The sequence below is a fragment of the Sesamum indicum genome, linkage group LG1 (genome assembly GCF_000512975.1).
Source record: "Sesamum indicum cultivar Zhongzhi No. 13 linkage group LG1, S_indicum_v1.0, whole genome shotgun sequence".
Classification (NCBI taxonomy): domain Eukaryota; kingdom Viridiplantae; phylum Streptophyta; class Magnoliopsida; order Lamiales; family Pedaliaceae; genus Sesamum; species Sesamum indicum.
In genome coordinates, this window is record NC_026145.1 from 9,074,827 (window position 1) to 9,090,427 (window position 15,601).

At 36.6% G+C, this 15,601-nt stretch overlaps 2 protein-coding genes and 1 pseudogene across 4 annotated transcripts in view; 1 reads left to right on the forward strand and 2 right to left on the reverse strand.

The window, feature by feature from the left end:
• LOC105161901 (zeaxanthin epoxidase, chloroplastic-like) overlaps positions 1-2,005 on the reverse strand; it is a 5,397-nt gene extending 3,392 nt beyond the window's left edge. Inside the window, exons 1-4 of the mRNA XM_020694766.1 lie at positions 1,229-2,005; positions 393-555; positions 138-212; positions 2-64 (exon numbers count right to left, since the gene is read on the reverse strand). Coding sequence (XP_020550425.1) covers positions 2-64; positions 138-212; positions 393-555; positions 1,229-1,743 — 816 coding nt within the window. The 5' untranslated portion in view covers positions 1,744-2,005. The remainder of the gene's footprint in view (position 1; positions 65-137; positions 213-392; positions 556-1,228) is intronic.
• On the forward strand, positions 6,024-9,377 carry LOC105159812. Of its 3 annotated transcripts, none has more exons than XM_011077011.2 (5): positions 6,024-6,590; positions 7,011-7,609; positions 8,283-8,610; positions 8,772-8,853; positions 9,104-9,377. In XM_011077011.2, exons 2-5 carry the CDS (start codon positions 7,087-7,089, stop codon positions 9,308-9,310), a joined length of 1,140 nt encoding a protein of 379 aa, XP_011075313.1. In that variant the 5' UTR covers positions 6,024-6,590; positions 7,011-7,086; the 3' UTR covers positions 9,311-9,377. The 3 variants fall into 3 exon arrangements, with proteins under 3 accessions (XP_011075313.1, XP_011075317.1, XP_011075319.1); XM_011077015.2 differs by having other exon boundaries at positions 6,024-6,528; XM_011077017.2 differs by having other exon boundaries at positions 6,024-6,387.
• LOC105161911 lies at positions 9,186-11,116 on the reverse strand (annotated as a pseudogene).

A 15,601-nucleotide genomic window follows, 5' to 3' on the forward strand; every position in this document is an offset into this window, starting at 1 on the left:
TTCCAGTGTAACAAGTGTAACCTGAGTATATGGCTTCAGTTGGTCCAAACAAAATTTTCCTCACCTATGTTAAATCCACCAATCAAGTTACCAAAACCATTGGTTTTTTATTGCATATCCATAAAACAAGGAAATACCTTTGACCATATCCCGTCAGCACCAACGAGAACATCGCCTTCATAACAGTGTCCATTTTCAAGTTTCACAGTGACCTGAATTTATAGAAAGCAACAACACAAAGGTTAGAAGGGATCACAGTACATAGCAAAAAAATCATTGACCTTTCCAAATACGTAAAATTATTAAAACCAAATGTATCCCATCAACTAGAGAATTCCCACTGACTTCAAAATGAAGAAGGAAAATAGCTACCTGCAAAAGCTCAAGACTACCTTTTCGCCGTTATCCACAAAATCTACTACATTGCTCTCGTTCATAATAGTATCTGACCCGACTGCATGAGCAAGGATTTCTTGCAAGGTCATGCGGCTGATGACTCTAGTGACTGGAAGTCCCCGCTCAACTGCAGGAGTGAATGTATCAAACTTGACGTACCTGATCATCAACTGTATCACTAAATGCAATTGAATTACGTAGAAAAGCCAAACTGGAATTATAAACCGTCTTTTCAAATGAGTTGGTCCATAGCTCCTTCCTCTTAGTCCCACCCTCCCAGTGCATTTTCAGAGTAGTATTTCAAACAGATTCAATTTTCTCCACTGAAATTCATCACTTATTACAAAGGCTCAATTTGAAAAGACAAAGGCAGTGCTGGATAATTTTGGTTTTGCTTAATAGAGGAAACAAAACTATAAAAAGTTATTCTTCACAGATGAGAGTGTGCCGCTTCCCTTACTCTGGTAATATGCTACACGGACAAATAAATTAATTTAACTATTTGAAGAGACAAAAATCAAGAACCAGGCAAGCAGTTGAACCAATCAGGAATTCAAATGCAGAGGATTGAACTAAGGAGATGGGAGCAAACCTTCAAATCTAAGCAAAAATCAAGATGAATGCTCAATACACACAACCATAAACACTGAATCAAAGTAGTAAGAAATCTGCAATAGCCTCATCGCCAACCAATTTCACGACCAAATTTTCTTTGAGCTATCGCAGCAACTTCACAAATAAAGCAAGTTCAAACTTCTATTAAATTGCAATAACTTTGCAATCAACTTCCACATTGAAATTCTTCTAATACAATAAAAACTCAAGAACTTACCAAGAACCAGAAATCCCATCAACCAAGCCATTGATCCGATCACCGGTGATGCATCCTGCACACATAACTTCTTCAGCAACATCTATATCAATGGCCTCTAAAGCAGCCAAGGCATTGCTCTGTATTTGTATAGGACCCCTATACTGTCCCTCCCCTCTTATGGCACTCAAATCCTTCTCAAAAACCACCACCTCAAACCCTTTCCTCTTCGCCGCCAACGCGAAAACCAGCCCCCCAATCCCGCCACCCGCCACCAGAACTCTCAGCTTCTTCTCTGGCGGCCGAGAAGCTGAACCACTTTCAGATAGTTCCACTTGCAGCCCCCCAGCTACGCTGCTTCTCACTCTTGTCACTTTCTTGAACTGCCCATGTTCTTGCTTTCTGGACTTCAACTTATGCTTCACAGAGCAGCAGATTTCCGTTGGAAAATCTTTCGACATCGGAAACGAAAAATGGGTTCTTGAAAACACTGCTGTCAACGGATTAATCTGATTGTAAAGCACAACTGAAGTCATCCTTTTCTGTTTATAATTCAAGATTTCAGTAGTAAAGCTGCGGCCTTTTACTTGGAAAATTTCCAGGAAAAAGAAAAGGAATTGACACTGTGTACAAATCTGCTTCCTGGGTCAGTCTCAGATTAATAAAGTGTCGCAGGTGGAAATTGATGGGGACTTCAAGAGATGGAGCCAATCAAGAACCATGAAGCAGCACTACCAATGGTGGAGATTTCTTTATGGCCACCTGGCGCGCCCATGTTGCATGTTCCCATTACTCAGCTTGCAAAGATCCATACACCTGTTCTCCTGTCTGTAGTTGCCTTTTTCTATAATTTCTGAAAAACGAATGTTCTTTGTTAAAAAAAAAAAAAAAGTTGAAATAATTTATTTGATGATCAGTCACCAAATCTGTCGTTTGCTTTTTCTTTCTTATTTTTCTTAATAACAATTAAGTGAAATTTATTACATTAAATAAGCACCATTAGCGGAGTGCGCTGAGGGCGGTGGTGCATGTGTTAGTGTGTGACGGTAGTGGACGTTGAGAGGTGGAGGAAAGTTGTTGGTTGATAAACTGCAAAACGATCAAAATTGAATTTTAGATTTTCTTGGGTTATTTATATCAAACTTCGTTCACCCTCTACTCTTGTCATTTAGCGATTAAATTCGAATATTTATACATTTTTATGTTGATTTGTGTCGTTTTTAATATATTCGGTGAACTAAATAAATATTTTAATTTGTATGTTGATTTTCATATAATTAAATTTTTACGACCACAATAGATTACCCTAATAGACTAATATGGTGCAAATACAATTTTTTTGGCAGATTTACCAATGTGTGGACCCTATTTTCTCATTTTGTCTGCCAGAATAAGAAATAACAATTAATTATTGATTTAATGTAAGTTTAATTCAGCTTGTTTTTATAAACAGCTGCACCACCAATATTAAAATTTAACTGTGGGCAATATCGTATAATTTAATTAATTTATCTGGACATCGGATCTTAATTTTATGAAAAATTAAGAGCTTACATTTAATCAATTTTAAATATATATTATATATAATTATACATTATAAAAAGTAGAATGAAATTAACCCGCCACCTGAAAGAAGCAAGTGGAACGACCCGGGAACGTGCAAGCAGATGCGGTGATAAAATACATAAATTAAAAATCGAATATAATAAGACCATGGTTTCAAGGGTGTACCCTTGAAGTTTCCGAGCGTTTGATATAGTTAATAAAATCAACAATAAAAACTATAATGAGCTTATGGTGAAATTAAAACTGAGGAGCGCAAGAAACGTAAATAAAAAATTACCTCTTTTTTTATTTCATTCGAACCTTTTTTTATTGATTTGTTAATGTGAGATTCCAACATAAAAGTCCTCTAAAAACACATTCACACCACACGAAAAAATAGGGATCCCTTAATTTCCTTTGCTAGAGGAGAATAAGGGAGAAAACACACCAAGTGTGTTTGGAGAGAGAAGGGTGGCCGATTGGAGTTGTTCTAGGATAGGAATTTTTTTTTTTTGGGTTGTGTAATAATTAATTATTTCAAATTATATATGTACCTGGTATGGATATATTAGAATGTATTTAGGTTCATTCCATTATCCATAAGGCAATATATTTTTTATTCCAAATAAAAAATGAACAACATAGCACTTTTCAAAAGTGAGAATTGCTAGTCAATTATTTCCTTCCTTAAAATTATCCAATGTGCTTAATTTAGGGGGTGTTTGGCCGATTTTATTAGGATAAAATACAAGGCCCAACTAATTTTAATTAAGTTCAGTTTAATTAAAAACCACCTAATTAAGCCCATCATATATTTAATCCAATTAAATACATGAACCCAATAAGTTTTTATTAATTAAGAAGTCCAATAAATAATAAGGGCAAGCCCAATATAAATCAGTCCTATTAATTTATCATTGGGCTCCTTCATCTCTAGCATTTATAAGTAATCCAATTACTTATGGAATTAATTCTCAATTAATTAATTCCTCGTCCCTTCTCGGTGATTTGTGTATGACTCTTTAAATTCACCTCTCAGCTAGACTTGGGCTAGTGTCAAACACTATCACTAATTAAATCTAATTTAATTAATAATTCTCGATCAACCCTTGATCAAGAAAGCCCGTCACCATAGGTGGCCATCTAGCAACAGTCCATGGCACTAGAGACTAGGCGAATATCCATGCAAACTTTTTAGGCTCTAGAGTCCATACGGGTACGGTCTTTCCATCTACCGTCTCCCAACCTTAGTTCAGGGCATGAAATTTGGTGTCGGCTCCCATCTGGACTAACCGTCTATACTTAATACTTAAGATCGCGTTACACCAAATTGCTCGACATAGGAACCTCTTTTCCTATTCGACCAATAACTGTGGCCATAGGTTCATAGAGCATCAACGCATGTCCAAGTACATAGGAGATACCTCTATCACGTATTGACAGGGGACAAATCCTTTTCTTCACTCACTGTTCTCGCTACATGCTTTGATTGCACTGGACAAGGCTTATAATAACCATGTCTGTGACACGATTACCTCTAGCACAAATTCAAGATACAATCATCGTATGCACATGACTGCCGTGATTCCTCAAGTCTGAGGACTGTTCCCGTACTATCAGAGTCGGGGATTCGAGTCATACCGACCAAGCCTCTACAGCTTCTATATGACGATCCCAGCAAGTCAGTTCAGTTAATTCCTAGCCATCGACCTACTAAGATCGCATAGACGTCCCTCGTTATCGTCGATAAAACGTAGCACTCATCAAATGAATGCGACTCTTAATGCAAGTCTCCGTAGGACACTCGATACATATTCTCGATGTTCTCGATTTAAATCATTTCAAACCCAACCCTTGGCAATTGATTTCATGCCCGCATCCAATGTGCAGTCCAACTGTTGCACAGTTGTCAATGTGGTTGTGGGCTTTGTTGTGATGTTAAAAAAAAATGCAAACATACACAACAAGGACATCAAAGAAAATGCCAATAACGAATACTCATTTTATTCATTAAATAATATTACATAAAATCGAGTTATTATCAAAATATATTATAAATATACCGATCTAATTGGCTTTTTTCAGACCACCTATCCTAATACCACCCACCCACCCCTCCCCACCATGCCCTCTCCGGCATTCCCACTCTCTTCCCACCCAAGACAGGAGGATGATGCCAATGTCATTCCCAATTTTGCGATTGTTCGGAGCATATTTGGGTGATCGTAAAGTCACCCAAGATAAATCTCAACAATAATAATTAAAAAAAAAATAGATTGTTGTCATCCAAAATTAATTTATTTTAAAAATTAATATTAAAATTTTAAATTCTAGCAATAGTTCTTATCATTTCTTATAAGTTTCTGAAACAATCTAAATTATTGATGTGACCTATAACGAAGAATTAATGCTATATTGATAAATATAATTTCTTATGTAATATTAATATTAATAAATAACATGATGTGACTTATAAAAATGAGCATTACTATATATATAGCCTGGTAATAATCTTTTGCCACTTCTTATAATGTTGTGAAAATAATCTAAATTAAATGAATGTGAATGTGACTTATAACAAAGAGTAATCAATCTATATATGGCCTTTATGTTGATCAATCATTTAATCACTCTCTTGGATTTATAATGTGAAAGCGAAAAATTACGTCAATATATATATATATATACGTTATATATATTTTTTCCAATCTATTTCTCGCTTATGTATTTCTTTGCATTTGTACATCCAATTAAGATACTCCCCATTATACTATTTCCAAAAAGAAAAAAAATAGATACTCCCCATTTCCATTTGCAATTAATGCTCATAAATTTGCAATAACCTGTACAAAATTTTATTTCTTACTTTTTTTTTTCCTTTCTAAATCTGCCATTTCATTTAAAAACTATAACATCAAATTATTTAAAAATCAAAAGCACATAAATAATTATGTTTGAAGATTAAAAGCACAATTATTCTCTTTCGACCATTATAACGAAAACTATATTGTTAAATTCCTTAAAATTATGTAACTTTGTTTAAATTTCATTTGAAATTTTATTCTTTGTCAAATATATTATATATATATGTGTATTTTTTTTAGATGGGGATGGTGCATTTTAATTCTTTTTATTATTATAATTTGAACATATCTTGTTCATACAAGTTCAAAAATCCGGCAAAAAATCCAAAGTCGATCTTGAAGGGGCCCTTTATATTTCGGTGTATTGTCTGATGGGCTGCATTTTGATTATCAACATTCAGACAACATCTGTCAACACAACCTCGAGCAGTCGAACCCTAAAATCCCATCTCCTTCCCGTTTCCTTCTTGTTGGTGTAGGAGTAGCTGTAATTCTTGACCATTAATTACAACCATAATGTATGTCTCCACAGCTAAATCAAAGGTGGATAGACGGACGGCTTATTGGACGCGATGTATCCAAGAATCGCACGTCCCTTTCGGCCATTAATATTTGCTTTTAAAGTGCAAGAATTACTATCCTAAATCTCTAATCGAAGCAACGCGAGTCAGTCCACTGTTTCGTCAAACGTACAACTCTCTCTGATGTCCTGATACACAACTCTGTGTGTGCTTTCACACCGACTCCATCAGCCTTCCTTTTCTGATTAAAGTATTTCTCCTGCCCTTTTTCACATAAATATAGTTTCTCATGACATTAGACACCAGCCCTTTTGGCCACTTCTCAAGATTCTGCATTTAATTATTACTGCTAAGTGTGAACAGGAATCATCGAAAAAGTGTGAGGAAAAAGGTAAAAGGGTAACAACTGAAGTACTTTTGATCAATGTTTTGTGAGTTTTTAGCCAATCAGAGGTAAGATCTTTGGAAAGTGCATTTCTTTCTAGTTCCTTCTTGTTTCTGGGCTCTATGTGTGTGTGTGTGTATGTGAAGCTGGGAAAATGGGATTTTTGGGAAATGAACAATGGGTATAAGCATCTTGACAATGAAAGGCTGGATTTTTTTCGTGTGGTGTTAGATTCAACAAAATTGACTAGTTAGAAATATCTTTCTCATTTATACAACTAGTGATATAGTTACTCATCCAAGCCTTTTCTGTTTCTTTGTCTCTGTTTGTTGTGGTGATAGGAAGATGAGTTACAGGTTTGAGATTTCTTGAAAATCTGCCTTTGGTTTCTGGCAGAATACAAGATAGAAGCATGGTTTTTTATACTATTTATTTCTACTTTGAGAATTTGGGTGTTGTGGTGTGATCAGTTCAAATCTGATTCTTAGGTGCTGAAAATGGTTTGAGATTGGGAGAATGATGGAAGCAATTTGCCCCCCCACATTTGTCCTTTAATTGATCGTCATGAAGAGAAATTCAGGTGCCTATACCAGCCCTGGAACGCCAGAGTATGGTGTTAACAATCGGGGGGAAATACCTAAATCTTGGCATTCAGAGCGAGTACCGTTGCCAACTTGTAGGAGGCATATTAGTACTGCTGCTTTGATGCCCTTTAATAGTGGAAGAGCTTTGCCTTCCAAATGGGACGATGCAGAGAGATGGATTACTAGCCCGATTTCAGCTCATTCTTCTGCCAAGTCTTCGGCTTCTCAACCTCAGAGACGCCCCAAATCCAAGAGTGGGCCTCTGGGGCCTCCAGGGTTTGTGTACTTATCCAACTTTTCGCCTACGCTTGAAGGTGGGACTATGAGGAGTTTCATGGGAAATTCACCGCTCGCAACAGGTGTGTTGGCCCCTGATGGTTTATCCATTCATTATGATGCTGCAAAATCTAATTCTTCATGTGCTAAGGATAACATAACAAGGAGCACCAGCGTGCCCGGCATGTCGGATTTGCTCGATGAAACCGCCATGCCAAGTTCTCAAGGTATAATTCTGGACTTAAAAACAGTTTGGAACGACTATTTGGAATTGTTGTTTCATTATTTCACTTAACATATGTATGTAAAATTTATAAGAATTCAGTCTACCTGTATATTTGATGGAATAGTTTGTGCTTGTGGTTTGTACACGTGACATGAAACATAAGACGAATCACCCATCTGGAAGAGAGGATATGTACTAGGCCTTTCAATGTTGTTCAGTAGTTGACAGCTTATGCTTTAGTATAACTGAACAAAGTTCCAGAATGACGACCTGTTGGAGTAAAAATCATTAAGTGCAAATGAGATGCAATGGTATTGCCCTATCTAGTGACGTATAATGGGATTCACCAATCATCCAGTGGGAGTTTAGTGTTACTTCACCAATTCTCCCTTTTTATACAGATTTTTTAAGGCTTTTCCTGGTGGGATCTTAGTTTTGTTGTAGGTAAGTCTAGTGGGGTCGACAGTTTCCGAATTCCTGAGTGATTTTTCCAGGATCTGAAACCAAGCTGATTCCAATTGAGTTCTTTACTCAAATATAAATCCTATTTGTCGTGGTTATGTTTCTGAAAATGACACAATTTCTTCTATGAATTTATCTGTCTCTGTATTATGTTACTAATAACTATTGATTTGCACCAATGTTTGCTTTTAACTGGTGATTTGAAAATACAGATGATAAACTTGACGGCTCCAAGGAGGAAGAAGCCGTCGTTTACCGCAGGGACATGGCAACTCAAATGAGCCCTGAAGGGAGCACTCATTCATCTTCCAAAGGAAGGTTGTCATTTTCCACTTTACCTTCGTCAGTTCCTGCTTTGTTTCGTCCACACAGCAATCATGCCGCTAAAGATGAAATCAGAGATGTCCAAGTAGACAAAGGCACCACTACGGCCAGACAGTTCAAGAAACAAGGAACAAAAAAGATGAAGAAGGATTCGACTAATGTTGACGACTTGCCTTTACCTTGGAACGGTTCTGAGGCGTCAAAAAACGCATCAAGGTACGTCTGTTGTTTCAGTGAGTGACGAGGAAAGTGGGATTTTTATTGTTCGTGGGGATCTTATAGAGTTAAGGATCACAGTCTAAAATTTAGCAGAACTGAAGTTTAGATTGAAATTGATTCATCATCGAATCATGCATGCACTACCTGTTTTTGTGCAGGTTGCAAAGAGAGGAAGCCAAGATCACTGCTTGGGAGAACTTGCAGAAGGCGAAAGCTGAGGCAGCAATTCGGAAACTTGAGGTTTGTGTTTTTCTTATAAAATCTTGAGAATCACAAGTATCTGAAATTCACATATTCATTGCAGAAGAAAAAGCCAACTATTGCCGAACTTACGAATCAGTTCTCTTTCTCAGGCTGTTGCTGTTCATTTCATGATTTGCTATGAATTCTGAACTTCCCCGCCCCCCCACCCCCCCCCCCCCCCCCCCCCCCCCCCCCCAAAAAAAAAAAAATACTTATTTATTTATCCTCGTCCAACAACATTATTCAGATGAAACTAGAGAAGGAGAGATCAGCGTCCATGGACAAAATTTTGAACAAGCTTAGAGCTGCGGAGATGAAAGCCCGAGCCATGAGAGACTCACTGTCTGAAAATCAGCAAACCCCAGCTCGTAGAACCTCTTACATGGGATTTTCTTGCTGTATATATGTCAAGGCGTATCATCTCAGTAATTGCTTTCTTGCCCGTCGGAAATAGTTCTTTACTGATTCTTTTGAGGTACACTATCCAGTGAAAATGTTATGGCCTTGTCTTAACTTGTTCATATTCTGCCTTTCATCTTGTTCTAGTTGGTCGCTTTAGATAGCAATTCGAGTTGCGATTCAACATAGAACCTCCCGTGATTTCTGCCTAGGATGTCCGTAGAGGGTGTTTAGGTGAGCCCACAAGTTTATTAATAACATCTTATACGATATTTGAAAGCCTATAAAATGGGTACAAATATTTGGTAAATTACTATTCATGTCGTTGTCAAAATAACACAGCAAACATAATAATATTTGTCATATAATCAATCAAATTTGATCAAATTTGAATATGATTTTTCTTGCCCATCCCACAAAATTTTTCGTGGATAAAAAACAGTTCTTGATCATCATTGAACAAAATCGTTGCAACTTAAATATTTTCTGGCCGTTTGATATGTGACCCGGGAGAAATACGTTGGATGATCCCAATCGAGTGGCATTAACATAATCTTGTAGGCAATGGGCTAGCAGCCCCGCAATTAGAAGTCCAATCACACGAAACATTCGAAGAAGATTCCCTTCCTGGTACTCGGCCCCATTCGTGTATGTAATAACGAAACTTCTTATCAGCTCCCACCATGCATTTATCAACTTTGATATTACCCATATCATGGAGAAATAGTTCTTGTCTGGCTCTTCAGCCACAACCTGCACAAATTTAAATTACCATTACTAAATATTCTTATGATTTCCTAATATTTGTTGACGAGTAAATATATATAATGCTCTGGGGTCCAGTCACTGCCTGCTTCATATGTGGTCACGTACTTATCCAACCAAACATGGAGTACATGGCCACATCTGAACCGTCTATTACAAGATACACTGGCTGCATTTTGGGGAGATCCTCTTTTGACTTTAAATTGAAGTATTTAATTTAATTTACACGGCTTAAACTTTTATATAGGGTGAATAGCAATTTATCCACAATAATATTGAAAATGGACACATTACCTATTTATAAAAAAAATACAATAATACACCCCGTACTTTTTAAAATAAAGCCTTGTAACAAACTTTGCATGTGAGGAGTGTAATGATTCTTATTTTTTAATAATTTAAACTTTTAGTTTGAGATGATCGTTTAACATTGTATGTCTGTTGGGGCCAATTACTTTAATTTGAGATGCGAAAAGTATATGCCAAGTGGAATTCACTTACTTTTCCTTGGTAGAAGCTGTTATAATTTATACACGTCCCAAACTGCTTGAACATGAGGGTGAAATCATCGGAAGGCAATCTGGGCACCAAGTCTTAGCTGTAAACAACCCGAAAATACTTAAAACCGTACTTGTCAATACGCTTTTCATGAACTCCCCGAACTTTTCATCTCCCACTCTGGGCTGCCCGAAGGTGTAGATGCCCTCTACTCTCTCCAGCGACGCCGACTCCTCATGCATCGCCAGAACTGCCGGAAACAGAACGACTACCGCTCCGCCCAAGCTGTGGCCGGTGATTATGAATTTAGATTCAGAATTTTTCTGCAGATGCTCTTTCAGCAGTCTCCTGACGGCGTAGTAGGCGGTTTCCGTTTTGCCATCGTCCTGTTTCGACGGCCAGCCCTGGCTTTTCTGCAGGCCCAGAGCTTTCATGAAGCCGCAGTGGATTTTGCCGACTCCTGGAATCGCGTACCAGGAGATGTCGAAATCTGAAGACCGAAGGGTTCAGTTCCTCTGAATGCTACGATAATTGTGTTTTTCTTATCTTGGAGGATGAACGCTTGTGTTGTGGCTTTGTCCTGGTAGTCTGCCAAAATTCAAGAATCTCTTTCCTTTATCACTCTTCTTTTGCCCACAAGAAATTCATATTGATTTTTATTTTAAAATCTCTTCTATTTTTTTATTTAATATATAGATTACATGGTCTATCCAATTTTATATAAAAATTAATTTATTTAAAAGAAATTAGAATTGAAAATCCATTCAACTAGAAATCTTAATTTGCTGAAGATAAAACAAAAGCTGAGAAATTTTTAATTATAGATTCATCGTGACTTACTATTTTCTCATGCCAGGTTCACTCATTTAGTCGAATACTCAAAATGAACAGAATTTAATCTATAATTTTTTTTTATACTCACAAACAATGATTAATGACACTGCCGCACTAAATTTTTGTGAAATCAAAGACGCCCTTCAACTAATAAGATAACTAACTTATTCAATTTTTCAAATTTTATATTATCTGACAAATTCATTTTTATTTGTATTTTTTAATGCTATATATTGATTCATATTTTAGTTTTAGTTATCAAATATTTCAAAGTATGATTTTTTTTTTAATAATTATGCAAGAACCATGTATTTTATTAAAAAAAATTAAGTTAGGAGCTTACCGTTCCATAAATTGTAAAATCCCAAGAAATCAATAAAGGAATAATTAAATTTAACAAGCTCTACCTTAAGTGACAATATTCTTTTCCATGAAATTTGACAAGCTCCCAACCACAGTATTTATTTTCCTTTTTCATTTTCTAATTGCTTCTGCTGTTTTCTTTATATATGTGTTAATTGCATTTAAATACTAATACACAAAAAATTCCTCTAAACAAGGAAATTATGTAACAAGATCCTGTTGAACTTTGGAGAGCCTATTCTTTTTAATCCTTTTAGAAATAATTCTTTATTTTCACAGAATTTTTATTTTTATTTTTTTATCAAATTTTCTACTTCTCATTTCTTACCATATGCATTACTCCACTTTAATTTTTTATTTAAATCTTCATTTTTTCTCTTTAAAATCTCTTAGTGATTAAAAAACTACAAATTTTTAACGAGCCTTGGTTAATTTGTTGCCGAAGTTAAGGCTTAATCATAAATTTAAATCCCATCAATGTATAGATATTTATTTTTATAACTTATTTACTTTTTTAAATAATAAAAAAAAAACACTAAACTACAAGTTCTAACAAACAGTCCAAGGGTCTCACGAAATGAAGAGATTGTCCAAAGTCAAACAAAAAAGTAATTAAGACGCCACCCAATTGCTACCTTTCTTTAGAAAATTGAAAGAAACAAGTTACCTGGCAAGCTTATCTTTCAAAATGAAAGAAATTGGTTGTGTGACTTGCACATAATTTGTTAATGAATATTCGTGTAAGCAATATGTTGAGAAAGCTTGTAAATAAATGGGTGAAAAGCAATTTACTTTTCTGTTATATAAAAAATGAGTACATTATTTCCTATAAAAAAATATAGCAATTTATCCTTCTGTATTTTTTAAAATGAAGCAATTTACCTCCTTATACAGGAAGGTAAATTATTTCATTTTAAAAATTATAAAGGGCTAAACTGTTGTATTTTAAAAAATATAGGAAGGTAAATCGCTACTTATTTTTATAAGGGGATAATTTACTCATTTACAATATCACAATTGAAGTTGCTTGCATTTTCCCTATAAAATCCATGGCAGAAATGCAAAATATCATAGTTGTAGAAGGCAGATGCAGAAGTAAATAAATCTGGGTTTGTTTCTCATTGAATGAAGAAGATGAATTTTTGCAGAGTTTAAATAGGACACCTGGCTAGTCACCGCTTGCAACGAACTGCCACCTAGACACTACCTCACCAAATGAAGAAATGGCTTTCTAACTAACAGAATCGCTACACTAGTAAAAGCGATTTACAAAGAACAAATGGACAAAATATAAACGCAGCAGCTGCAACTCTGCTGCTCTCTGCAACTTCAACTGCATCACAGCTTCAACACCCCTTCCTCAAGCTGAGGCAGGATGAAGGCGTAAGATGCCCAGCTTGGACAAGAGGGAAGCAAAGGAAACAGCAGGCAAGGACTTTGGTGAAAAGATGAGTAAGCTGCAACTTGCTGGAAACATAAGAAAGGGATATAAAGCCAGCTTTGTACTGGTCTCGCACCACATGACAGTCTATATCCAAATGTTTCATGCACCCGAGGAAAATGGGGTTAGCAGTAATATGGAGCGCGGTCTGATTATCACACCAGAAGGGAATCGGTGTAGCAACGGGAACACAGAAATCACGGAGTAAAAACGATATCCATTAAGGTTCACAGACAGTGGCAGCCATAGCTCTATACTTTGCTTCGGCCGAAGAATGCGAAACAATGTTCTGTTTCTTAGATTTCCATGAGATGAGAGAGGAATCAAGAAACACACAATACCCAATCACAGACCTACGGGAATCAAAACAAGCACCCAATCAGCATCCGTGTAAGCAGATAGGTGCAAGGAATTAGAGGCCGAGAAGAAAAAGCCAGTATCAGGGGCACCCTTAAGGTAGCAAACAATATGCAAAGCTGTTGTCCAATGCTGATCTGTAGGATGTCACAGAAATGGACTCAGCTGTTGTATGGCGAAGGAAAGATCAGGTCTTGTAAAACCAAGATATAACAAGCACCCAATTAATCGTCTAAACTTATCGGGCTGCTTATGAAATGTCCCTGAAGTGGCACTAAGCTTAAGTCCAGGAGGCAGTGGCGTGGACCCTGAAGTTGCAGATCCATTCCAGAATCAGTGATGATGTCCGTGGCATATTTGTATTCTGTAATACTCATACCCTCAGTAGAGCGGGCAATCTCTAAACCCAGAAAGTATTTAGCATAACCGTTTGATTTATGAGATTAAATCCTCTGTAGGTGCCATGACGAGGATATCATCGACGTAAACAAGTAAAGCCACAAAATCGTGAGGAGTCGGCTTGATAAACAAGCAGTGATCATGAGCAGATTGCTTAAACCCAAATTCAACAACCTTCAAGGTGAATTCTAAATTCCATTACTGTGACGCCTGCTTTAGACCATATAATGATCGATGTAGTTTACACACTTGGCCAGGAGGAGCAGAATACCCATCTGTTAAAATTTGAAGTGTGGGGAACAAAGTATATTCATGACAATAAATTAGAGAAGGAAAAACTAGGGTTTATTCATCTAAAAAAACTCTAGTACTTTATTTATCTAAACTCTCTAGTTCTAAAGTTACAGAGATGTGAGACTATATATAAAAAATAGAGTCCTAGCTAAAAAAAAAACTAACTCACTTTGAACTCTAGTTGGCAACAGACTCAACAAAAATTAAATACTGAAATACTAATAAAAAACAAACATTGAGAACAAAAGGATAAGTACGAGCAGAACTTGATAAGTACAAGCAAAACTTTCAACAGTCCCCCTCAAGATGGAGCCAAAGAAGCGAGGCCCAACTTGCAAAGGAATCGTTCAAAGTCAGTAGCAAAAATGGACTTGGTAAAGAAATCGGGAAGTCAGCAGCAGAAATGGACTTGGTAAAGAAATCGGCAATTTGATCAGACCCATAAACTGGAAAATAAAGGAACAAGGGGACATAGAGCAAAATGAAGGCTCAATAGCCTAAAGACCCAAGGCTACAACCACTTCACGGTTGCACAAATCACTCAAAAAAACAAAGGCTTATAGAACCATAAAGGCTCCACCAATATTCAAAGCCATAAAGGCTCCACCAATATTCACAGCCACAAAGGTTCTACCAATATTCAAAGCCACAAAGGCTCATAGACGAATTCAGAGAAGGAAGAAGGAGATCATCAGCATTCGATTTTGTCGAAGTTTCATCGATGAATGCAGTTTCATGCGGCGGCCCTCTAGGATTTCAAAAGCAGCGAGCAAGTATGCCAGCGGCGGCGTGCTAGAGTTTCAAAGGGCCCCCCCCCCCCCCCCCCTTTTTTGAGAAACATGTTCTGATACCATGTTAAAATTTGAAGTGTGGGGAACAAAGTATATTCATGGCAATAAATTAGAGAAGGAAAAACTAGGCTTTATCCATCTAAAAACTCTAGTATTTTATTCATCTAAACTCTCTAGTTCTAAAGTTACAAAGATGTGAGACTATATATAAAGAATAGAGTCATAGTTTAGAAGAAAACTAACTCACTTTGAACTCTAGTTGGCAACAGACTCAACAAAAATTAAATACTGGAATACTAATAAAAAACAAATACTGAAAACAAAAGAATAAGTACAAGCAGAATTTTCAACACCATCAGGCAGCGTCATATAAACTTCTTCGTCTAGAAAGCCATGGAGAAAGTCATTGTTTATGTCAAGTTGGTGCAGGGGCCAAGAATGTGCTGCAACAATGCCAAGAAATAATCGCACCATGACAGTCTTGGCAATGAGAGAAAAACTATCAGTGTAGTCGACTCCTTCAATTTGGCTATATTCCTTATAGCGGTTCACGCTGCCATCACGATTCATCTTGAGCTTATAGACGTAACGGGAACAAATAGCT